The sequence below is a fragment of the Balaenoptera acutorostrata genome, chromosome 12 (genome assembly GCF_949987535.1).
Source record: "Balaenoptera acutorostrata chromosome 12, mBalAcu1.1, whole genome shotgun sequence".
NCBI classification, from domain to species: Eukaryota; Metazoa; Chordata; class Mammalia; order Artiodactyla; family Balaenopteridae; genus Balaenoptera; species Balaenoptera acutorostrata.
In genome coordinates this window covers 35,559,116-35,586,411 of record NC_080075.1, presented here as the reverse complement: position 1 = coordinate 35,586,411, position 27,296 = coordinate 35,559,116, and the positions used below count along the sequence as shown (strand labels likewise).

The 27,296-nt window shown below is 39.0% G+C and overlaps 1 protein-coding gene across 2 annotated transcripts; it reads right to left on the bottom strand.

Annotated features, from left to right (window-relative positions):
* On the bottom strand, window positions 1–27,025 carry DNAAF10 (dynein axonemal assembly factor 10). 2 transcript variants are annotated; one of them, XM_028168424.2, is made up of 8 exons: window positions 26,738–27,023; window positions 16,356–16,456; window positions 13,724–13,854; window positions 11,438–11,539; window positions 8,550–8,665; window positions 7,704–7,838; window positions 4,964–5,061; window positions 1–959 (listed from the first exon to the last, which is right to left on the bottom strand). In XM_028168424.2, the coding sequence occupies exons 1-8, from the start codon at window positions 26,918–26,920 to the stop codon at window positions 752–754; spliced, it is 1,074 nt and encodes a 357-aa protein (XP_028024225.1). In that variant the 5' UTR covers window positions 26,921–27,023; the 3' UTR covers window positions 1–751. The 2 variants fall into 2 exon arrangements, with proteins under 2 accessions (XP_028024225.1, XP_028024226.1); XM_028168425.2 differs by lacking the exon at window positions 11,438–11,539 and having other exon boundaries at window positions 26,738–27,025.
* Window positions 27,026–27,296: the final 271 nt, after the last annotated feature.

Genomic DNA, 27,296 nt, shown 5'->3' with positions numbered 1-27,296 from the left:
TTCTACAGATTTCAAAAACAAAATTTATTCACAAAATATATTAAAAAGTTTGACAAAAAACAAGGCTACAAAAGCCCCACAATCTTATACATCTCAAACAACATAACCACAGTCAACCACCAGAAAGTCTCAGGAATTCAACTCCTGTTTTTTAAGTTAAAAAAGAGGTCTTTGTCAATCATAGTATTTCATTTTATGAGTTAAACGGTCGAAAACAACGGCCTAAATCTCGGCTGATCATGCCATTTTGGTATTTTATAAAGTAATGTTCTTTACAGAGATTTACTGACACCGAAATGTCTCCAAGTGTATTTATTTATGAAGGTTAGTTCACAATAGTCTTACCAAGGCAAACTATTTTAAACCAAATTAAGTCACTGCTACAAAATTGTAAACTCTAAAATGCAACACAAGTATTATTACAGAATATGGAACTTTGGGGATGCAAAACGAATTTAAAATAATTAAATACAGAAAACTTTCAACTTTTTACTAGAAATGGAGGGGAGAGGAACAGAGTTGGCGCTGGAGACTGTGGTGCCCCCGTGTGCAACAGCAAACCACCATCCAGTCAGGTCGCTGGACACACATGTGGCCTTTCACCCGGAGGGATGCTGGCCAGAGGTTTGCATCTGGGGCCTTTTTTCCTCAGTCAAATCCCACTTTGTTCAATGAGAATCAGAGGATCCCAGAACGTAGTCTAAATTCTCTGAGTGTTGCTTTGGAAGGTTTCAAGTCCAAAGTCTTCAGATCAAATTTTGTTGAGTTTTGTAACAATCAGTACTCTTACCATTTGATCAAATGAACTACAGATGCACAGACCCCTCTTATCTGGACTCCAGTCCAAACTTGAAATGGGCTGGGTAGACAATGTAACATTCTGCAGAAGGCTGACCGAACCCGCAACTCCCATCTCTACACCCTCGGAATCTTTCTTTGACCGCTGAATTGGGTATTCGCTGAAAACAAGATCAAAGTGGTAAGAAGAGAGAAATCTTAGCATTCGTCATTTTATTCTTATACATATACTCCAATAACTATTTTTATTTCTCACTTGACTACTGGAACTGATAAATACTTAAGGCATCTTTCTAATACTGAGTTGTATGGAAATAAGGAGACAATGTTTCAACCTCAATCCCAACCCCCCAAAGTCTCATAAAGAAGCATTCGATCTACTAAAAACGTTTAAACATCATTTCTGTTCAGCATGAGTAGGTATCTTTTCTTTTACTATGAAAGTTCTAGGTTGATCTAGCATTCTTTAATAAATTGACTTGGTGCTCTAGACGTCACTGCCTCAAAAAAGAAAACAGTGATTCCTAGAACATTTGATTTTCTATCAGCTGAAAATATAAACTTATAAAATAAGAAGGGATGAAGGTTAACAGCTCATAACTATGACTTGGTCTAGATTTGAGAGAGGAAAAAATGAAACACCCCTCCCCCATGGAGGGATTCAGGGAGTATTCCTCCTCAGAAGGTCTTTTAAAGCCTGTTAGGTATCAACTATGATACTACCTTTATTTCAAAAGTGCTAATAAAGACCAAGACTTTAAAAGGCATGAAGCAACTCAGAAGGAGAACAGAAACAGAAGTTGTGATAAGCAGATAACATTCTATTCTTTCTTCCTCACAGACCCTACACCTTCTTTTGATTTTTTAAAAGGAATAAAACATTCAGATGGATACAGGTTACAGAACATTGTTCATGTCTCTTGGCAAAGGCTGCACTTATTTAGTATTTATAAGATAACATAAAGATTTTTTTTCTAATCCTCCATATCATCTATTAAAGTTTTAAGAGCTCACTGAAAACTAACTGGAAACTGGCAGAAGGGCTCCTGTACAACCAGGGCTGCAAGAGAGATACACAGGTAAGTAAGTGGGAAGGGAAGAAAAGCGATCAGGTCAGGACCTGTGCCTCTGGGAGGGGACTCAGGAAAAGGGAGAATACACAGGCGGACGCCCGCCCTGGGGAGTGACTGATGAGAGCTACAGATTGGGCGCCCTCAGTCCCCAGATTGGGGAGACCAGCCCCCTTGGCCGGTTGGAGGGCCGCCGGGACCAACAGGAAGGCTGTCAGAAGCCTAGGCTCTGTTCGTGAGGAGTGTCCACACGCTGGCTTGCCCCCAAGGCAGGGCGGAAAGGTCTGCCCTAGCAGCTGCTGGATTTCCCACAACTGCCTTGGCGTGCGCCCCAGCCCGAGACAAGCGAACACGCCAGCCCCACTGACTCCACAGCACAGCACGGCACAGGATCTGGGGCAGCTGTGATCAGGGAAAAGACTGGATCTTGGAACTCAGAGGCGAGCAGCCCCAGGGCAGAGGCCAGTGGGGCAGCAGTGCCCCTGGCTGGCTCTTCACTCAAGCAGCACACCAGCAGCGGCCTGTACCTCTGACGGCGGCCGCTGCCCCACACAGCTCACCCCGCCCGACACAGGCCAAGAGTCTACACAGGCCCCTCCTGCCCTGCAGTGCGGCCCCACAACAGCGCGGGGCAGAGTGGGCTGGGGACAGTGCTCAGCTGCGAGGGACAAAGGGGACTTGCACCCGTGCATACATCTGAACAGAGCACGGGAAAACAGCTGTGGGCGCCCCCACAGGCAGCGCATGAGAGACAGCTTGGACCTTGGTCCAGGGCCAACACAAGCCGAGAGCCCGCACAGGCCGCACTTGCTTCAGCACCTTCCCACTCCAGGGCAAGGGTGCCGGTGGAGGAAAAAACACACTTAAAGAGAATAAAGCTAGCTCGGGCCGACCCTCCTGGCTTCTGTTCCAGCAACTTGGGATCAGACCCCTACCCTGATAGGGCAATAATGGCCACTGGACAGAGGGGACATCCGACCTCATACCTGGCTCCAGCTCTAGCCCCTCCATCTCCAGCTACATCTCCGACCAGGGTGATAGCTGCCAGCACACCCCAAAGATGGAACTTGTGTCCACGTCAAATCCAGCTCTCTCACCAAAGAGTCTCCCATATAAGAACACCCCTTTAAGACTTAAATAAGTAACTATTTCAACTAAATTCATAGAGGCAGACAAAGTTAAGCAAAATGAAAAGGCGGAGGAACTGCACTCAACTGAAAAGGCAAGAGAAAACCCCTGAAAAAATAAATAATGAAACAAATAATTTACCAGATAAAGAATTCAAAGCACTAGTAATAAAAATGTTAACTAAATTAGGGAAAAGAATAGATGTACACGTGAAAATTTTAACAAAGAACTAGAAAATATAAAAAGACCCAATCAGGGACTTCCCTGGTGGTGCAGTGGTTAAGAATCCGCCTGCCAATGCAGGGGACACGGGTTTGATCCCTGGTCCGGGAAGATCCCACATGCCACACAGCAACTAAGCCCATGAGCCACAATTACTGAGCCTGCGCTCCAGAGCCTGTGCTCTGCAACAAGAGAAGCCACCGCAATGAGAAGCCCGCGTACCGCAATGAACAGTAGCCCTCGCTCGCGACAACTAGAGAAAGCCTGCGCGCAGCAGCAAAGGCCCAATGCAGCAAAAAAAAAAATAAAGACCCAATCAGAAATTATGAACTCAACAGGTGAAAAAAAAAATACGAGAAGGAATGAATAGCAGTAAGTGATACAAAAGAACACATAAATGATCTGGAAAATAGGATAATGAAAATCACCCAATCAGAAGAGCAAAAAGAAAAACAAATTTTAAAAGATGAAAACAGGGGCTTCCCTGATGGCACAGTGGTTAAGAATCCGCCTGCCAATGCAGGAGACACGGGTTCGAGCCCTGGTCTGGGAAGATCCCACATGCCACGGAGCAACTAAGCCCGTGCACCACAACTACTGAGCCTGCGCTCTAGAGCCCGTGAGCCACAACTACTGAGCCCGCGTGCCTAGAGCCCATGCTGCGCAACAAGAGAAGCCACCGCAATGAGAAGCCGCACACCACAACGAAGAGTAGTCCCCACTCACCGCAACTAGAGAAAGCCCACGCGCAGCAACGAAGACCCAACACAGCCAAAAATATATAAATAAAATAAATAAATTTATTTAAAAAAAATGAAAACAGTTTAAGAGATCTCTGGGATAACATTAAGTGTACAAACATTCTAAAGGCAGCAAGAGAAAAACAAAAAGTCATATATAAGGGAATCCCCATAAGGCTATCAGGTAATTTTTCTGCAGAAACCTTGCAGGTCAGAAGGGAGTGGCATGATATATTCAAAGTTCTGCAAGGGAAGAATCTGTAACCTAGGATACTCTACCCAGCAAGATTATCATTTAGAATAGAAGGAGAGATAAAAAACTTCTCAGACAAGCAAAAACTAAAAGAGTTCATCAATACTAAATCTACCTTAAAAGAAATGTTAAAGGGTCTTTTCTAAGTGGAAAAGAAGAAAGAATCTATAGGAAAGAGAAAATCCCACTGGAAAAGGCAAATATATAGTAAGGGCTGACGCTCAAACGCAATGACAAGGCTTTTCCTGGAGACCAATCAGGGCCCTCATGCTCTGTGTCTGTTCTATCATAGCGATGTTACCTGAACTTGGGCAAGTCAATTACCAGGAATCAAAACTAAGAATTTCAACCCTTTTCCTTTCTTCTAGAGGTACTGTTCTAATGGCTGAATTATAATATTTCACAAAAGCCTTTGGTCAAAGTTTTCCTATTTTTTAAAAAAAACTAGCAAAAACCATGATTTCAAATCTATGAAAGGAATTGTTCATGAGCTACTCTAATATATGGAAGATGTCACTAAAAAACATATTTGGTGTATCAAAAGAAGGTTAATATTTACAAAGTATAAAATAAGTATATTAGTAAAAAAAAAAAAGGCTTCGAGAATAATGCTTATGTAATACCATGAAATTTAAAATCATATCAAAATGAACCAAGTCAAAGGAGGAAACACAGACAAAAAGTTCAATCGCATCCTACTTTACACCCACAAGTAACTTAAAAAGGAGCGCTGTGCACTGGTAGGGACTTACTACTTCCAGAGGTGCAGGCTGCCGGCGCCTCCCGCTGTCAGGAAGAGCTCTCTGCTCTGTGGCAGGTGTCGGACCTGCCACACGGTAGATTTATGAGCCTGAACAGAATGAGAGGCACACAAGTGGTTTACAAGTTTATATGATAAAGAAAGACTATCCTACACAGAGAACAGATTTGTGGTTGCCAAGGGAGAAGAGGGGTGAGGGAGGGATGGATTGGGAGCTTGGGATTAGCAGATGCAAACTATTATATACAGGATGGTAAACAACACGGTCCTCCTGTATAGCGCAGGGAACTATATTCAATATCCTGTGATAAACCATAACGGAAAAGAATGTGGAAAAGAAGGTATATATATGTTAACTGAATCACCTTGCTGTACAGCAGAAATTAACACAACATTGTAAATCAACTACACTTTAATAAAATAGAGGAAAAAAAAAAAGACTGTCCTAGAAGGGAAACCTGTAAAAGAAAAGATTTTTACCTCTATCACTTCAACAACAATTTCAACAGCTTCCATCACTTCAATTATAGTTACTATTATAAAAGTACCTATTTTCTGGCACTTCTCCTTATAATGGCTACAGAGAGTTACAGGGGCCCATCAGGAATTAGGAAAAGAACACTTCCTCTTTACTGTTCTACAAAACAAAGTTCTGCTGGATTAAAAAAAAAGATTATCAGATGAAAAGTCTTAACATTTAACCTTATAGTATCATACAAATTACACAAATAGAGTTTATACATTTAAATATCTCTAGCTCACTCTAAGGAGGAAAAAAGCCTCAAAATATAAAGAAATACTTCTTCCTCAAGGGAAAAAAAGGATAGATTGAACTTCTTTTTAATAGACTTTATTTTTTTAGAGCAGTTTTATGTTCACAGCAAAACTGAGTGGAAAGTACTGAGAGTTCCCATAAACAGAATGAATTTTATTGTAAAGCTCTCAGAGTCTTCTCTTCAATTTACACTATTTGACTTGTCTAGTCTTCAAAATAAGTACCAGGAGGACTTATAGACGGTGTTTATGGTTATAATAAGCCCAGGCCTTTATCAGTCATATTAAACAAAAAGACAGAAATGGCAACTGGATGAAGGTTAACAGCTTGTAAATCAATCCTAATAATGCTACATTCACTGTGGGGAATTTAACAAGACAGGGAGAGGGAGAGAGAGAGAGGGAGGGAGGAAAGACTTCTGCTTTATAAAAGCAATGAGACCAGCCAACTTGAGCTAAGCCACACATAAGACACTTCGCAATTTAGTTGATGATCAGTCTTGACATTTGATTTTAATAGTCTTTTAAGAGAATTACCATTGGCAGAGAAAAACATATATCTCAAAATGCACACTTTAAGTGTGCGACAGTCCTCAAGTGATTAGATTCAAGCTGTTAAACCTTAATTTGTTTTGTAACTTAAACTTCTCTTTTTCTCCTGGAAGTTGATAAAAAGCAAAAAGAGGGGAAATGACTTGTTAAAATACACCAGTCATTTATTTGACAGATTTAGCAATTACTGGATTAACTAAACGTAACAAAAAAATTTTGGAGACACACTGTAATTTCCAGTTAATGAGAAATGTGTTGCACTTGTATTTGGAACAATTTAGTAAGTGCTTTATGTTGTGGATAGATACTTCTGAAATGACAAAGGCAAAACAATATTATAGTGTATAGTTAGTTACCTTAAGAATATAGTTCATCAGGTAGTAACAGTAATTTACATGCAGTAATAATTATTTTAATAATGAAATAAGACAAAATAGGAAGGTTTGGGAAGTACTACTGACTCCATGACATAGGGAAAGTGAGCAAGGGAGTGAAGTTTTATTTCCTGAGCAACTTACATATTTTAGTCTTATGGAAACTACAAATCTATAACTGACTTCTCTTTATTTTTATATTCAAGAAAGCTCAGAGTGACATTTCCAACCCACCTCTTGCAAATGACAGGATGTTTCAGCATGAATTTTATGCAATCCCCTTACTCCAGACATCAACTTCAGTTTTTTAAACCAGTGTTTTCCATTTGTGCGGCTTTCTTCATCAATTTTTCTAGTGTTGTAATACTAAATGTTTCCCTCTAAGCTACCTAAAATACTCTTTGGAACAAGGCAAAGTATGCATATATGTATGTATGAATAAATAAATTTATATTTACATTGCTACTATGTACCAATCACAGTGATTAGCACTTTAAATAATCTCATTTAATATATCAAACTGGAATATAAAATAAAATGTGATGAAATGACATAATGTATACATGTTGATATACTTTGCAAAGTATATAATTAGTATTCAATATATATTGGCATATACCTAAAAGTATATAATTAGGTATTAATACAAATATATATTTATTAGGAAACACCAGGCTAGGTTTTGTTGACCAAATTCCTAAACCAGCTAGTTTTCTTGTGATTGCTCCTAAACTACAAAATAAGAGTCATTACTAACTGAGGCCTTTATTATAATCAAGAAGTCTAGCAGAGAGTGGCACAACATTGTAAATCAACTACACTTCAATAAAAAAAAAAAAGTCTAAAATTGACAAACTTTAGAAAAGTACTCTTTGCACAGAAAAACTTGTCAAGATCCTACAAGAATATATTAAAAATAGCTCCCTTCATGTAAAAACCTGGAAGGAACTTGGTGACTCATTCTATTTATCAGTCTAAAACAAGCTATAGCGAATATTCCTCTTCATAGAAAGACATTTCCCTCATATTTACCTTTTCTGAAACAGAAGCAAAACCTTTGGTTGGATGCTGTGTTCTCATGTCAAAAACATGAAACTTTCCTTCCAGAGACGTAGCTACTAACTTATTCATACTTATGTCTTTTCTGTCAAACTCCAAGCTACATACCTGAAAATAGAGAATATTTATTAGTGATCATTCATTTAATAATGATTATTATTCAAGAGGTTCTTTGAAACTAAGTAAAACAACTTTAACATTATCAGCTCATGTGAAAGCATTTTAAATAATCACTTTATCTTTGAATCCATATATCAAATACTTGTAACTATAAAAATTTCTTCTTGGTTAATAAGATCCACAAAATCATCTAGGGTACCCTGATCTCGTGGGTACATTTGGAAAGCCATAATTTAACTTTTTACTGTTATTATGTAATTATTTTATAAAGTTAAGTCAAGGCTGACTAGAGAAAACAGGAGGGAACCACATTCTTCACTAAAGATGTACAACCTGGGAACCAAAAACCTGAAAGTACTTGGGAGGCTATTACAAGTTCAAGCTTCCTGATATTAGTAGAAGAAGGCCTCTTACTAGGTCATTTTAATACCACACTGCATGGCCCGCAGGAGTCCACAGATGGGCCACAGGCGTAGTGACTCACCTGGTACATCACACCACACCTGGGTGTGTGTTCACTTTCTGAAGACAGCATCCCTGATTTTTATCAGACCCTCCAAGGTTAAGCCCCAAAAGGTTAAAACCATGCACAGAGGGGTTTCACTGAAATGAGTTATTAGAGGAGCTTTCCTTTTGTAGTAGTTCAGGGTGGGTGAAAACACATTCAGAGAATCTGGAAAGAATCCAAATGTACGTTACCCCATTTTTTATATTTGCCTCCCACCGTAAAGACATATTTCTGAGATCAAACAGCTTGATATCTCCGTTGTCATAGCCAGCACACACTACACGTTCCTCTTGATTGTAAGCACTGCCTGGAAATCAAAACACGACATTTCAGACCTTCATAAATGCTCATATGGAGACTGCTAAAAAAAAAAAAAACTTACGAAACTACACAGATAACTTGTACCAAATCAGGTGAAGAAATCACATTAGGTAGAATCTCAGCTCATTTTATTAACCCTGACAGGACATCAAGATTATTAATTTGGTATCTAATATTGTTTACAAGAAAAAGCTCATTCACTGAGATTCTATACTCAAGGGATATATGAAAGTGTTTATTGGATTTCAAATCCTCTCTATTCTCTATCTGCAAAGACTAACAGTTCAAATGGTAGTAGGATTTGGTAGAATAAATACAGCTAGGCTTCCATTGCTTTCTTTGGCAGTAACTGTATTTGAATGCCAATAGAAACTACTTTAAACTCATTTATATTTTGCAAAATGTTGCTCTGGTGTTATCTCGTCTTTGCAAGGAAACCTCAGATAAGCTGTGGTGCACTGCGATGTATTTTCAGTTGTATGGATGATCGCACCCAAAGTAAATCTATAATCTGCAGTGAAACACATCCTGCTCGGATCCAGGGATTTTTTTTCCAGAGTACCTCTTGCTGAGGAAAATGTGTTAGGTGAGAGGGAAGCCCCTGTTAACTGTGCCAGGCTCTGTGGGCATCTTAACCCAATGCCTTTGTTCTCTGCTGCCTGCAACTCCGTTTTTCTTATAAACTCCAGCCCTGCATTTCCACTGTAGGCTCCACCGAGATGACACGACAGCGTCTGAAACTCGTGATGTCTAAAACCGACCTCACCATCTTCCTTTACAAACCATCATACCCTCTGTGGCACTTCTTCAATTAGTAACATCATTCACCCTACATTCAGCCTCAAAATTCAGTCACCTTGGACATAATCCTTTCCCTTGTTCCTCATCTCAAAAAACCTGCCGAATTTTATTTCTTTTGCCACAATATTATCTTCTGAATCGACCCGCTCTGCTCCCTTCTTATTGCATCTAACCTATGTGTTTCCTGGAATACTGCAAAGAGCTTCGAAACTCATATCCCCTCTGCCACTCACCTCTCTCCCCTACATGACACCAGTTCAGTTTTCCTAAAGCTCTGATCATATCTCATCCTTGCAAAAGCCTCCAAAGGTTTACCACTACCTCCAGACCATCGAAACACCTCTGGCCATGGCCCTGTGCCAGCTTTAAGGCTATTCCTACCACCATTCCTTCTATGTACTTTCCTCCCAATTTCAGTGGTTCAAATGCTACATATCCTTGGTCTGAGGTTAGTATGTTCTTCCTCTCCAGTTATCACTCGCTTGGGATTCTTTCTGCATTTATCCATGCTTCCGTGACCTTTTATCACTCCTACCTCGTACTATAATTAATGTAGATAGCATGCCCTCTTTATTAAAATTACAAGCTTCTTGAGGCAAGAATATGAGTCTGTTTCACCTTTGTATGACCATAGCTATGCACATACTTGGCATTTACAAAAACAAACAAAAAATGGTCAGATCAACGGATAAATGTTCTTTCTTTAAATTTAATGTCCTATATTTAAAATGGCACTTATGTCCCTTAGATCAATGATAAAAAGCCTTTAATGGACCCAAAGTTAATTACTTTTTAATTATTACATAAATTTTTATATGATGATTCTAAACACTAACTCTGAAATTTCTGCACAAGTGTGCATGTCTTCAGTTTATATTACTGCTTATAACATATATATATATACACATAGTAATTATAATATATACACACAATGAAATCTCCTCTCAATTTCAGTGGTAATTTATTTTTAAAATCGGAAACCTAAAACTTTCCTCTGACTAAATAATAATTCAATTTAAAAATAACATAAAAAGCTAAACAGTTCACATATATTATTTAATCTCACTTTTATGTCTGTTATCTACACTGGATTATATAAGAAAAAGGGGAAAGAAAATAAATGTTTAAAATGAAATATGGCCCATATCCTTTCTTCTTCTTTTTTTTTAAATCTTTGGCTGTACTGCGTGGCATGTGGGATCGTAGTTCCTGGACCAGGGGATCAAACCTGTGCCCCCTGCACTGGGAGGGCAGAGTCTTAACCACAGGACCACCAGGGAAGTCCCAGCCCATATCCTTTATTAGCAAAAATGATTGTAATTTTGGTGCTCAGGAAGAGACACAAGGGCAGACATCAATTAGTCCTACAAGATCAATATTCATTTTAAGTCTATTACTAGAGGAACATGGTTAACAACTTTATAAGAAATAATTCTGTAATGGCATAACTATTTTCTAGAAAATAAACATACTCTGTATATAGTAAAATGTAGGATTTGTTAGGTTACCATTCGCATCTGAGGCTCTACTTAGTTTCACGAATGGCATTTGGTTCTAAACTAGGTCAATATTATCAAGTTAAACAGAAGTACACAATAATAGCAAATATTTTTGAGCACTTAATATCTAAGCACAATTCTAAGCACTTTACATGTATTAACTGAATCCTCATAACAACACTATTAAGCAAATTCTATTATTACTTCCATTTTATAAATGAAGCAAGCAAAAAACAGAGAAGCTTGATAACTTGCCCCAGGTCACACAACCAAGAAATAGCCCAGTGAGGATTCAAACCTAGGCCCCAGGGGCTGCCATTAAACACCACGTCTATTTGCCTCAATAAACTGTCAGATAACCCACAAAGCAGACTATAAGGAGACTATTAGGACTTTCTCGAAGCACTGTCCTTTTTACAATCTGAAACTTCAAATGCAAGGGTACTTCAGTAATTTACCAAATGCCACCGTCCAACAGTCTCTCTTGTTTTCTCCTTGTACAGGCTCCATATTAGCAACAGGATCGTCTTTTTGCCTTGGGTCCCACACCTTCACGGTTCCTGACATTCAAAAAAGTGAGTTGGCAAAATTCAGTAGTGAATGGTGACATTTCTTTCTGCATTCTCTTCATATGGCTTCCTATGTACATGGACATATTATAGATGCTAAAATATCCGAAAAATATTCACCTTTTTCTGACTTCCAATTGGGCAAGTTGCACTTAATATCAGAGATATAACCCACATGTTACTGCCTGATTTGATTTACAATTAAGAGATACACACAAAAGCCAACAACTGTTTCTAAGTCATCATCAACAAGGTATGATTGACAAGGCAAACGCAAATGTTATGTAATTCAAATCATGCCTTACTTTCTTGAAGACTAGAACAAATGTAGTATTCATTTAGAATAAAGCCAGTGTCACTTTAATGTTTTTCCCTTACTACTCATATAATCATTGCCATTTTTCTTATGCAGATGAATAAAGAAATTTTACGTCTACGATTTCTTATATGGAGTTTTAGAATACCATTTCATATACAATTAAGTTTAATTTCCCCGTGGCAATAAAGAAGAGAGAAGGAGTTAATAAAAGTAACAAATAATTCTTCTCAATTTAATTTCAACTCCCTCATTTTAATGCAAATTACAGGATAACTAACTAACTAGCGCCACTAACTTTGAGAAACACAAAGACGTAATAAAATGGCTAAAAGGCCTAAGTGAGAACAGGAAAAGGGTAAAAAAAATTATTAAAAAGGATAATAAATCCAGGAAAAGGGAAGATATTCCACTAGACTTATCATCAGGGATAAAATAAAGTTGGTCATTAAAAAGGCTGCTTCAAGGAGAAATAAATTTCCTACAAATGTGACAAGAGTTACATCATTCTACACGGTTCATACAAATTGATAACATTTATATTAAGTCTGTAACAGTTAAATGAGAAAAGAACACAAATAGACAATTCACACAGCAAAATTAACTAATAAACAAATTTAGAAAGAAGTTAACACAAGTCGGAATGGAATACCATTTTATCTCTAAAATTAGGGGGGGGGAAAGGAAATCAATGCTGGTAGGGTAGACTGGAAATCTACCTCATCTACTGTAGCTGATAAGGTAAACAGGTACTTTGGAAAGTTTGACAATTTTTTTAAATCATAAAGTATGATTATTCCAAAAGAGCTATATACATGATACTCATTTCTTCATTATTTGAAAGTCGCTCTCCCAAAACAATAAACAAAAACTTAAAGCAAATTGAATGCTCGTTAACAGGGGCATGGCTAAGGACACTGTGACACATCCATAGGATGGAATATTATGAAGTCATTAAAACGATAATTATGAAAACCACATGGAAACAGCAATATTTACATAAGGACAAAACATTAAATAAATAAAAAGGTTAAGATACAAAATCGTATTAACACTGATAATACATGTAAAATTGTATCTATGACTGGAAAGGAAAACAAATCTAATAGTTACGCTGGTGTAGCAGACTGTTATTTTTCCTTCTATACTCCACACTGTTTCTATGATTGGAAAAAAAATACCTGATTTCTAAAACACAGCTGCTCTTGAGAAACTATTAGAAAATTAAATTCCACTATTCTGTGAAAACAATTTCCTCATGGTCTTGAGCAGCCACTAAAAAACTAGCTGAACCAACTAAGGTACCAAATCACTTACATACCCCTTGTGAAGCAACAAAAATTCTGACTCTGTTACATTCAGAACAGCTCAGGACACCGAAAGACCTGTCCCTTGTTCGTCACTGCAGGGGGGAAAAGCAGTTGGCGCTCTTGGAGCTTTCTACAATGCTCAGCGGAAAGACCACAGAACTGCAGTGTTCAACCAGCTGTCAATATGACCATTTTCACAAGTACTAATTCTGCTTTTCAAAAAAAGAAAAAAGCTGCCACCCACAGTATATCATCAGCTGCCTCAAAAACCTGTAGAGACATTTTAAATCCTCAAGGTTCAGAGGAAACTATGGTTGTTAATAGTTGAACTAGCTCAAAACTAAAATAGTAAGTGCTATGCCTCTAACTTGAAATACCCCCAAAGTCTGAAACAATTGAGGGATATGCAATCAAACCTGCCTATCAAAAAAGTAGAATGTTAGATTTAGGGGATCAAGGATTGAGGAAGATTTCCACATAGAATATACTGTTGCACAGAGACTTACCTAAAAATAAAAAAATGCAAATACACAGAATATTCTGACTTACCGTCTCGGCTGCCAGTCACAATTTCAGGTGCCCCTTCCCCGATTCCGAGTCCACCTACACCATCTATAGTATTTATAATTTCTTTATGGCCCTGTACAGAATATACTGGGATCTCTGGAGCTTCCAAATTCCTAAACAACAGAACACAGCTTCTTACTTACACATGCCCCAAATGTTTAGTACACTACGCAAATTTAAGAATGCATGCCATATTGGGATTTTTGTTTAAAAATAAGGGTTTTGCAGTTAAGGTAATTTACACACTTACTTCCAAATTTTCCTCTCCACTTTAGCTTCTTTCAAGGCCTCAATGAGAGTTGTCATCATTCAACTTGGAATTCTAAATCCTGAGCCCACTTTACTCAGTGGTCCTCAAAGATGATCGATCTAGGACCTCTGCACATGAATTACCACGTATGCTTGTTAATAAATGCAGATTCACGGGCTCCTCCCCAGACATAATGAATAAGTATCTCTGGGATGGGGCCCCAAATCTGCTGACTTTCTGGTACACTGAGGTCTGATAATCACTGCTTTAAATACAGAGTAAATGCAAAGTGATTCAGAATGTTTCCAAAGTAGTCTTGGTAGTTTGATCTCGGGATCTTTTGAGAGATTAAAATATGAGCAGTGTTTACTTTGTATACCTTTCTTCCTTAATAATATATTATTTTCTCACTGAGTTCCACACTGATTTTCAACTAGTTATGTTTTTCAGTTTATCATCATGCTGGTCACAATAAATATTATAGTCAAACTGGATGAAGTTTGTCTAATTCTAGGTTAGTTAAGTGAAGGGAATGCAGGAAAGTACCCACTCCTATGTGTGTCTGAAGGCTACACTACAGGGCTGGGTGAATGGCTGAAGTAGGTTATGCTAATACACCCTTCTCTTGCCTCCCCGCCCTTCCCCCCCTCTTCTGCTTTTCTACTGGAGCCTCCTTCCACATTTCTTTTTAACAAGTCAGTTTTTAACAACTTATATTTCTTCTTTTTTAATGAACGCAGCTCTTCATGACATGTAATCCCAATTTATTACTGGGCCCAGATTTATCAGTAAAATCTTGCAAATCAAAATTTGAGAAGTTCAACCTAGTTTAGAGATGATGTTTATCTTTGTGGCGTAATTGTGAAAGCATCAAGAGACTAAACAGGACTGAGGTTCTATGTAAAAGAACTGTTTTACTGTTTCCACAGACTTTGAAACATCACTTCTTTTAACATGAAATTATGACTTACCAATGAAAATAAAGCAGTAATACGTGCACTATACTAGGAAGCTCTATTAGGGAGATAGTCAACCGTTATATTTGTTGCATATTCTTGTGTTGAAATATATTTATTTTAAAAAATAACACTCAGACTGGTCTCTCTCCCAAGTTCTTTGAAAGTTTATGACATAGCAGGTAAAAACTAATGCATTCTAATAAATGCTAACTTAATTATTAAGTAGTTAAAGCAAGGGGAATTAAAATAGCTTCATTCTATGTTATATTATGACTCTAAGACAGATAAATATGTCAATGTAATTTAATTACAAATAGCAAATTCTGAGTTAGAATCAAGAAAGGTCACAATAGAAAACATAATGTAGGGAAGACAGTTCCTCTAGAACATTACAGTCTACTTTACACGATTAAGAGATATTGTTGGAAAGTAATTACAGAGGAATTTCAATTCATTCAACTCTAATTTAAATATGAGGAAATAACTCTAGGTAAAACAAGAAAATTAAAAGCATTTGGGGGATTTCCCTGGTGGCACAGTGGTTGAGAATCCACCTGCCAATGCAGGGGATACGGGTTCAAGCCCTGGTCCGGGAAGATCCGACATGCCACGCAGCAACTAAGCCCGAGTGCTGCAACTACTGAGCCTGCGCACCTAGAGCCAGTGCTCCGCAACAAGAGAAGCCACCGCAATGAGAAGCCAACTTAATGAGAAGCCCATGCACCACAACGAAGAGTAGCCCCCTCCTGCCACAACTAGAGAAAGCCTGCGTGCAGCAACAAAGACCCAATGCAGCCAAAAATAAATAAATTTATTTTAAAAAACATTATAAAAGCATTTGGCACAATTGTGATTTTGCTCATTCGAAACAGGTTTATCTTGATTTACTCAACAGATGTGTTCCTAAAAACTTGTGCTCAGCTAAAGCATTAAAAGAAAAAGAAAAACATTTAATGAATTGAGAGTTCTATGTTAAAAAATTAAAACATACAAAAATACAGTGTTTCATTCTGTAATGCCAAGTATCTTTTCAAAATGTAAATGATATCTAATTCTTTAGTGTTATACACGAGCATTTTTATATATTGTATCCTTCATGGTGGAGGGGAAGAGCCCTTTATTTACAAATATGGATATTAAATGCTAGCACCAAACAGCAGGTGTGGAAATAAATATTAAAAACATTATTTGAAATAGCTAAAGAAGAATATGTTAGCATTTTAAAATGGATACTGAACATGAAATCTAAAAATATATATGAGTAACTGTCATATTCTTATAAAATAGTTAAAATTTAAAATTTAACAAAAAACATTTCAAAGTTAGAATTCTTTCAGAGGAAGAGTAACACGACTATCAAAAAAATTGCTTATCTCATGTCTTAACACTGATGCAATAATCTTACCATATATGAAGGTTCCCAGCAAAATCCCCAGTAGCTAAGTATCTCTGCTGTAAAGACGTGGCGCCAAATGTTCCACATTTAATGGGTTTGGCCTTTTCAATCTTGATACAAGGGAAAGAGAGAGGATACATTATTTATGTAAGCAGCTATTCATAATCCATGATATTTATGGCTCTATTATGGGAATTAAATAAGGCACACAATAAAAAAGGCAATTAAAACGTTTTCTGATTAAAAAAATAATCATGCTTTTCCTTTAGTCATTTTTGTATAGTTTAGAAGTACAGGCAGACCTCAGAGATATTTGCAAGTTCGGTTCCAGAACACCACAATGAAGCAAATGTTGCAATAAAGCAAGTCACATGACTTTTTTAGTTTCTCAGTGCATGTAAAAGTTATGTTTATACTATACTGTAGCCGAGTAAGTGTGCAACAGCATTATGTCTAAAAAGACAATGTACATACCTTAATTAAAAAATACTTTATTGCTAAAAAATGCTAACCACTTTCTTTGCTCATCCATAAGAAGCAACTCCTTATCCATTAATGTCCTCTCGTAAGATTGCAGCAATTCAGTCACATCTTCAGGCTCCATTTCTAATTCTAGCTCTCTTGCTATTTCCACCACAACTGCAATTACTTCCTCCACTGAAGTCCTGAACCCCTCAAGGTCATCCATGAAGGTTGGAATCAACTTCTTTCAAACTCCCGTTCATGTTGATATTTTGACCTCCTTCCATGAATCACTAACGTTCTTAATGGCATTTAGAATGGTGAATCCTTTCCAGAAGGTTTTCAATTTACTTTGTCCAGATCCATCAGAGGAATCATTATCTATGGCAGCTATAGCCTTATGAAATGTATTTCTTAAATAATAAGACTTGAAAGTTGGAATTACTCCTTAATCCATGGGCTGCAAAATGGATGTTGTGCTAGCAGGCATGAAAACAATGTTAACCCCATGGGTACATCTCTATCAGAGCTCTTGGGTGACCAGGTGAATTGTCAATGAGCAGTAATATTTTGAAAGGCATTTTTTTCCTGAGCAGTAGGTCTCAACAGTGGGCTTAAAATACTCAGTAAAATATGTTGTAAACAGATGTGCTGTTATCCAGGCTTTACTGTCCCATTTATAGAGCACAGCCAGAATAGATTTAGCATAATTCTTAAAGGCACTAGGATTTTCAGAATGGTCAATGAGCACTGGCTTAAAATTAGAGTCACCAGCTGTATTAGCCCCTAACAAGAAAGTCAGCTTGTCCTCTGAAGCCAGGCATTGACTTCTCCTTTCTAGCTATGAAAGTCCTACATGGCATCTTCTTCCAATAGAATGCTATTTCATTCTAATGCTGAAAATCTGTTGTTTAGTGTACCCTCCTTCATGAATTATCTCAGCTAGATCTTCTGGATAACTTGCTGTGGCTTCTACATCAGCACTAGCTGCTTCATCTTGTACTTTTATGTTATGGAGACATTCATGTGTTCACCGGAGAACTTTTAATTTCCTTCGAGGACTTTTCCTTTGCATTCACAACTTGGCTAACTGGTTGGTGCAAGAAGCCCAGCTTTTGGGCTATTTCGGCTTTCAACATGCCTTCCTCCCTGAGCTTAAACATTCTTAGTTTTTGATTTAAAGTGAGAGACCTATGACTCTTCCTTTCACCTAAACACTTAGAGGCCATTGAGGGGCTTATTTCAATATTGTTGTGTCTCAGGGAATAAGGAGCCCAAGGAGAGGGAGAGGGACGGGGAAAGGCCGGTCAGTGGAGCAGTCAGAACACATACAACGTTTACCAATTAAGTTTGCAGTCTTGTCGGGGTCTGATTCGTGGCGCCCCAAAACAATTACAACAGTAACACCAAAGATCACTGATCACAGATCACCATAACAAATATATTGTGAGAATTACCAAAATGTGACACAGAGACACAAAGTGAGCAAGTGCTATTGGAAAAATGGCGTCGATAGACTTGGTCAACACAGGGTTACCAAAAACCCTCAGTCTGTAAAAAATGCAGTATCTGCGAATGCAATAAAGAGAAGTGCAATAAAAGGAGGTATGCCTGTATGTCCAAAGAATGAGTTTTGCCTTTCCTCTCATCTCGCTAATGAGACATTCAAACGCTGGCACCTCTAACATCTTCACTGGTTTGCAAATATGCAGATTTCAGCATTTAATGTGGTATTCTTCTTTAAGATCCTCAAAGAATAAGGACAAAATGAAGGTATTATTCTTTCCAAGTGACTAAAGAAACAAAAATGCTTATGTGTCTCTTATAGTTTTCCCTGCAGAATCCTATAAACTGAGAATGGTTATGTCCTCTGAGACCCCTTCAGTACACAGAGATTCGTATACCTGTGTGCACCAAAGGCACTGCTATCAGCATGGATTAGCCAATCTTTTGAGGTTTCTTTAATTTGAAAGACTATTGGGAATTCCCTGGCAGTCCAAGGGTTAGGACTCTGCGCTTTCACTGCCGAGGGCCCGGGTCCAAACCCTGGTGGAGGAAGTAAGATTCCACAAGCCACACAGTGCGGCCAAAAAACAAAAACAAAAACAAAAACAAAACTATTGCTCCAAGTATTATATATAACAGTTGACCCTTGAACAGCACAGGAGTTAATACACATATAACTTATAGCCAGCCCTCTGTATCCGAGGTTCCTCTGCAACCGTGGATTCAACCAACCTTGAACTGTGTAGTACTGTAGTATTTACTCTTAAAAGATACCTGAGTATAAGTGACCCATGCAGTTCAAACCCATGCTGTACAAGGATCAACTGTAATCACATCAGTAAAACAACCACGTGCAAACTCCCCCTGCCCAAGTCACTGAAGTCTCTCTTGGAGTCTACCTGTCCGGCTGCCTCGGCCCCCGGAAACTCTAGGCAATATGGAGTTGAGGCCTGCCCCACACTGCACTCTAGACGTATAACAGCACCTTCCACTTACTGTCAGCCTCAACACGGCAAAACGATTTCTCTTATTTAGTCTCTTACAATCTTTCTTTTTTTATTTTTAATTTTTTAAATTTTTAATTAATTTTTTTTAATTTTTTTTATTCCTAACGTTTACAAAAGTAACACGCGTTCCCTATAAAAATTCAAACAAAACTGTGGAATCTAGCAAAACGGTACAGATGAACCGGTTTGCAAGGCAGAAATAGAGACACAGATGTAGAGAACAAACATATGGACACCAAGGGGGGAAAGCGGGTGGGGGGGAATGGGAGACTGGGATTGACATATATACACTAATATGTATAAAATAGATAACTGATAAGAACCTGGTGTATAAAATAAATAAATAAAATAAAATAAAAAAATTCAAACAAAACCAAAGACTGAAGGATGAAAAGTAAGTTTCCCTTCGACAGGCCTCATAAGTAATCCCCATTCTTCTAGACCCTTTTCTACACATTGACAACCACATATAGATTTGTTTTAATATACAGAGGGTCATAATATATTGTTCGTTGACTTGATTTCTTTTCAATTAGCGGTATATCCGGATGAACTTTTTTTCCCCTCCACAGAGTTCCCCAGTTTCTAGGGCACCTCCTCTTGTAACCCTTCCATTGCTGAGCCAATCTTCAACCCCCCCCCCCCGCCCCACTAGGGTCGTCCCGATTCACATACTTTGTGAAAATAATTTCCCCGCCACTTTCAATGTTTGGTTGGGCATTTCCACATAGGATATACATAGCAATTTTCAAGGAAGAAAATAAAATTCACTTAACACAAACTATAACTGAACTTCTCTTTCATGATTCAAAAGACATCAACATATGCTCCAGGGCTTTGGAAACTCCCAGCTTGCTGAGCTTTCTCACTGTTTGGGATCTGGATAAATTAGCAGTTACTATGTAGCCTGGTCTAAAATAAACCATTCACAGCCTCCTTGGAATTGTCCGGTAAACTTTAATTAAATTGTGTTTAATCAGTCGCCTATAATAACACGGTTGTAAAAGACCGTATTGATGAGAAGCCCAGAACCACAGAATGTTATTTTTCTCCTTTTTAATATTGGTGGTCCAAGAGAGCATCAGTTATTCACTACACCAGAAAACTGATATTCATTTATTTCGCTATTTTTCCAATTTTATGAAAAACGTATCTCACAATGGGGCAGCATGGAGGATCAAAATTTTGTCAATTTAATAAAGCAGACAGTTTCCAACTCCAAATCACTTATGTTCTCCTCACCATCCCCTCCCCCCAAATAAAAGTACCTGAAATAACATATTAATAGTGATATAGCAGACTTACCCAGTGGCGCAGTGGTTAAGAATCCGCCTGCCAATGCAGGGGACACGGGTTTGATCCCTGGTCTGGGAAGATCCCACATGCCGTGCAGCAACTAAGCCCGTGCGCCACAACTACTGAGCCTGCGCTCTAGAGCCCATGAACCACAACTACTGAAGCCCGTGTGCCTAGAGCCCGTGCTCTGCCACAAGAGAAACCACCGCAATGAAAAGCCCACGCACCCCAACAAAGAGTAGCCCCCGCTCGCCGCAACTAGAGAAAGCCAGCACGTAGCAACGGAGACCCAACACAGCCAAAAATAAATTAATTTTTTTTAAAAAAGGAAAGCTTTGCTTAAAAAAAAAAAATAGTGATACAGCTAATCATTCTTAATTATCTAATTAATCACTGTAGCTAATCACCTAATCACACTATTAGAACACACTTTTTTTGGCTAAACTAATTCAGACTTCCAACTGAGGCCAACTGATAAAATAGCTACCCACCCCTTCCTCCCATTTGTCTCCCCCAGCTCCAAGTCACTGATAATGGCTCCCATGGTCTAAGGCAGAGGGTGAAGACAGGCCTCTCAGGCAAGAAACAGGTGGGTCCTGATGGACAGGAATATGCTTCCAGGGATTCGGGTATTAAGAGCTGCAGGGGGGCTTGCACCATACACTGATATAACTCTCTGGGAAAATTCTTCCCCAAGTAGCCCTGGGAAGACTGGTCACCCATTTTCTTCTCTTCCACCAGCTAGAGCATTCTGCTTCCTGTAATTCCACTGCTATCCCCAGGAGCCTCTGATGGGATCTCTATTCTTCCTAGGCCATGGAAGAGATAAAAGCTGACCCCTACGTTTCAGTCCCTACAGTAAGCACACAGTTCCAAGAGTTTATTGCTGCTAATAAAAAATTGGCAAGCAAAAGCTCTCCTCTCTATTACGGCTTTACCTAACTTTTGCCTTTAGGGCCTCTGGAATAGAGAAACCACTGATCTTCCAGCACCAACATAAATTCTCTTTCTCTCTCTCTCTCTCTCTCTCTCACACACACACACAGCTAATGGATATGTTTTACTCAAATTTAAGTTTTCTTCAGTAATTTTTTTACCTTGTCTATTAGGAAATACTAGCTAATAAACACCAATAAGAAAACCTGGAAATGAGGATTAAAAATTTTATGTATGGTTACTTCTTGCAATCTAAAGATCAGAGTATGTATAATATAGTCAGATTTTTCTACTGGGAAAACCCTTCCTTGTGCAGAGGTGGAACTGATTATTGCAATATTTCATGGTGTTCCAAAAACAGCACCACAATGTCCAGACGTTCTGACACCTGAACACATCTGAGAATTCCTACCTTAGGAGAAACCAAACTGGGAACCACTCCATTACATGATGGGCCCTATACTAGTTTCACATTTGTCATCGCAGATTCTAAAAGTGGGTTTTGTTGCAAATACAATGAATGAAATGAAACAACATGTATCTACATTTAGAGGCACAGACTCACAAGAGAAGCACCAAGGCCTGTGGTATATAAAATGTACAAAGCCCTTTGAGGTCTGGCCTTGCCTGTCTCTTTGACCTCATTTCCTGCTTCTCCCCTTCCACACTCCAGCCACACCTGTGGCTTTTTGTTCTTCAGATTCACTGGCGTCATTTCTACCTCAGGGAATTTGCATTTACTGTTCCCACTGCCCGGACTGCTCTTCCCTCAGGTCATCATGTCTTCTCCCAACTCAGATTTCAGTTTAAATGTCACCACCTCTAAGAGGCCTTCGCTACCCTTCCAATCTGAAGTGAAACCCCCAAATCACTATCACTTGCCCTCTTTAATCTTCTTTATTTCACTTATCAACAAAATTCTTTTATTCATTCAATTATCTATCTCCTCCCTTTCTAGAATGAGTACCAGGGGAACGGGGCCGTGTCCAACTTGTTCAACACGTAGATGGCGCTCAACATTTGTTAAATGAAAGTATAAATGAACATGGATTAATCCCTCAGTCCTAGTGCTGGGGAGAGAGAAACCACTGCCAGAGGTCATGTTCCTATTTCTCCCACCACGTTTTCACCTGACAGACTGTACAGTTTCCGGTGTCGTTTATGTGCAATAATGAAAATGGCATCCATACATGGAACACTAATGTATCAGACACTATTCTGGATGCTCTTCTGTACTAGACCATCCCTTCTCTTTCTAACACATGCAACTGCAAACTAAGTGTTTGGGACACCCCTTTTCCCGATGAGGAACAGGTCTGGAGGATTAAGTGACTTGCCCAAGGTCCCCAGAGCCAAGTAGATTCCAAGCTCTTTCTACTAAACTAGGCTGTCTCCAGGCCTGTATGTAAATCAATTAAATAAACATTTTCTTATGTAGCCCCCATTCTGTCAACCTGAGTCATTAGAAATACCAAAGAAATGTTCCAATCCTGAACTAGACTGGTGAAGTAAATGAGGCCTGAATTAAACCTACTTTCAGATTTGTGCCCTTTGGTTTTACCTTCATTCATGTCTTTATAAAATACAAATATATGGTATTCACGCTTCCCTGATGTTCTCCTTCATCCTTAAATCAAATCTCTTTTATCCTTGTATACTTATATCAAAGATTTATAGGTACTAGTGGTCTGTTCTGCAAGAATCAAATTAAACTCAAAATATAGAAACTTACTGAAAAATAAACTCAAATGTATAAGCACCTTGTCATCTGCAGTGCAGCGAGGGCTGCACTTTGCTCAGAAAGGCTGAGCTACGCTGGCAAGTGGACTTAAAAAAGCAGAGGTGTTTACTCTTTCCTTAGACATTCATGGAAATCATAATAGTAGCTAAATTAAGAGGACATTGGAATGAAACTAATTTTTTTTATAGTTCATAAAAGGGCCCCCTCCCTGTCCCTGTTAAATGTTTTACCTTTGGAAAAGGAAAGATGCGAAGAATTCAGCACTTAAAATTTTTCTCGCTGGAAAACTGGTTAAAAAAAATAAAGATCTATTTTGCGAAATTTGTCCCACAAAGAAATTTAGCGTATGTTAACTTTTGCCATATGATACTGAAAATGACCATCAGTGATGAGCATATTTGACCTAGCTGTTGCTTCTCTTTGCTCTAATAAGTTAACCTGATTAAGGAAGCCCATGATCCATAATTCCCAGCAGAGCTATTTTTGTTCTGTCTGTGGGTGGGTCTAGTACAGCTTGTCAGTGTCTCCTCCTCCACATCCTGGCACTACTTAATTAACGTTAAAAGGTTTAGTCACCCAAATGTTAACAAGCAGTGAACTCTGCGGCACAGGGGCTAAAAAAGCAGAACTTTATTAGCCTATCACTAATTTTTAAAGTGTAAACATCCCCAACTGTGATTCCACTTTGCAGGGCCACCCCTAGTCCTTTGGGCCAATTAGAAAAAAAGGTGCCCGCTATGGGCTGAGGGAAGTCTCACACATGCAAGGCTTGATGAGAGACAGAGATGGATTTCAGCTCTCACTTGAACCCTTGGCCAGATACCTGTGTGCACTTCAACAAACTGCTTAACTATATATGAAGGCCCTGCCTTCACTCCCTATCTATCTGCTTAGTAACAAGATAAGGAGGCACCAACAAATACCCATTTGCTTCCTTCATTTTATCTTGGACAAGGCTTGAGTTCTACAAGGATATAATCAAGTATGTTTCCTAATATTTTAACAAATAATTCATCTAGCCCAATGATAGTCAACCCTACTACTTATTAGAATCACCTGGTGGAAGTTTAAAAAATACCGATGTCCAAGACTCACTCTAGTCTAGAGGCAAGAGTCCCAGCGCATCAGAATTTCTAGGGGTGGGACCAAGGCACGAATATTTTAAAACACACACACACACACCCCACAACAGCAGCAATACACATTCGGGTGATCCTGATGCACAGTAAGAGTTGAGAATCACTGAGATTGTATTTAACCTGTATTCTTTCCACTGCATCATCGCAGCTAAATACAATGTAAGCTCTCAAATTTGTTTGTGCACTTGTTTTATCCTCTCTTTAGACAGTAGGTTCTTTAGGAGGAAGGACTCACCTTTCAAATATCTTTGGTCCTTCTTTAGCATAGTACCTTGAAATGATAGGTTCTCAATGGACAGTTTATGGCAGAAAAAGAGAAGAGCCAAAGGATACAGGCAAAAATATAAAAAGTGGTTACTCCTAGTGTTGAAATGGGTGACATTACTTTTCTCCTTTTTCCTATCTATATTTTTGGTGTATTCTATCATGAACACACATTACTTTCATTAAAAAGCAAAGTTATGTAAAAAAAAAAACAAACCTGCTAGAATCTTCCAGAATCTCTAGAACAGACAAAGAGCACTGTTTCTCTTTACAGAACAAGTGTATCCCTGAAATGTACCCAAGTCATGCAGCCTTATAAAAAAAAGTCAGGAGTCTATAGATACTCTCTGGTTAAGCTTTGACTAGTATTTGTTCCTAATAATTCACTTTTAAGTTTCTTTCTGCAATTCCAATGTTTCCTATTTGTTCCAACTCCTGACCCCAAGTGATTAATGATCAATAAACCAATATTTAAATGTCCCAAGTTATATCTTTTTACAGACATAAATTTACTCATTCTTTTAACAAGTAATTTATTGAGCAGCTGCTCCTTACATAACACATTAAAGAAAGAACTACTGTCCTTACTCTCCGAGAGCTTACAATCTAATTAGAGATACATGGGACAGAATGATATATTTCTGGCACAGATAATAAGTACCATAGGAATGCAATGTAAAGAAAAGTTACTTTGTGTTGACTGGAGACTAAGTGATGAACAACATAAGGAAAGGTAGAAAAGAACAAGCCATGTTTAGGAGTAGAGTGCCTGGCTAGAGAAGACAAACTGAACAAGAAAAGCGGCATTCATAGAAATTTAAAGTGGGATGAGGCCTTATGTACCTTCTAATCTAATCCTTCCTATTGCAAGTGTATTCATCCTTTACCTACCAGTTTAAGCCCTAAAAGCCCTAACTCCTCCAAGCAGATTCTCTCCATAGCTTTTGGTCCCTGAAGTTACAGACTTCCCTGCAGTCTATTAGGACTCTAAACATCTGAGTATGACTGATCTTTTTTTTTTTCAGGCAACCCAAATAAAGGCATTTTAAAAACTGTAAACAGGTATAAAAGTGTTATTTAATATCGTTATTCTCCAATTCTTTCCAGTAATCTTTTACAAAACTTGTAAATCTGATCGTGCCACACCCCGCTTAAAGTCCTTCAGTGATGTCCCATTTTTCTTACAAAAAAAGGTATAAATCTTTTAAATGACCTACAGCTCTTGCAATGTCTGGTCCCTGCTTACTACTCTTTTTGCTTCTGAAGGAGATAAATGCGTCTCCCATCGCTGAGCTGCTTCCTCTGGAACTCCCTCTACTCCTAATTTGGCCTAGTTAGCTTCTACTCAACCCAAAACTGTTTTTTTGTTTTTGTTTTTGCTTACTCTCAAAGAACCGTGTTCCTTTAGATTAGAGAATTCATCTCGGTTTGTGTTTTATGTACCGTTGGTTTGATTCTTTAACTGATTCTCTCTCCCACTAGAAAATAAAGTCCATGATATCGGGGACATTGTCATTTACATGCCTGGGAATACCAGACAATCAGCTGATACTTGTTGAATGAATAATTGTTGTTAGGTTGTCTCCTCCAATTACATAGCAGGCATTCCAGTGCCTGCTTTGGCTCTGCTTGTCTGAAAAAACATTTTACTAACTTGTGCCTATTAAGAGACTCTCCACAAACAACTGCGCACTGCCCAGAAGGGCCTCGAATTTAAACAGGAAGTCGTTACGTCACTTCCAGGGGCCTCGCGCTAGACTGGGAGAGTGGCTCGGCGGTGACTGGAAAAAGGGATCCGCAGCGCGCGGATGAACTAGCCCGACGAGAATTCAAGTGTCCAACCAAAGTGTTTTACCTCCGAAGTATTCCTCAATCTCGGTCAGCTTAGCTACTCCCGCGCAGCTCGAGCGGAGCTTTGGGGGGGCTGGGCAAACGCTTTGGCCAAAAGTAATGCAGACCCCCCCGACCCCCGAGATCCGCACTCTCCCCGCAACGGCAGTCCCAGTTCTTGGAACTGGGCAGTCTCGAGCCGGCACCTACCTCCCGAAGCAGCTTTAGGTCCCCCTGCTGGATCTCGTACAGCTGAATGACGCCGGTGCCGCGTGCGAAGTTGCCCATGGTTACAAATTTGGCGCTGCAGGGCACCCACTTACAGTCAAACACCGTGTAATTGAGGCCCTTCTGGATATGGGTGATGATCTGAGGCTTCTCGAAGGCCGACATGGTCCAGACGATTGATTTCGCCTCCGCCAACGGGCACACTGCCGACAAACCCTGACAAAACACTAACCCGGAAACCAGACTCCAAACGTTAAGGGTAGTTTGTCCCTCCCGCTTGCCGTACGCGCCCCCAGACGCCCTAGCAAGTTGGTTTTAGGTGTCTCAGATAATGCCGGATGATCTACTGAAGGCACAGAAGATTTTTCTTCACCAACAACAGACTTGTTTATGCCTTTACCTTTTACCTTTCGTACATATATAGGTTAGAGATTACAAAACGTTTTGGCTGCGAGCGGCGGGGCAGAGGGTGACCATAAGAATCAGTCATATTTTAGGACAGCCCTTCCCCCTCCCCAACAAACACATACAAACTCCTGCT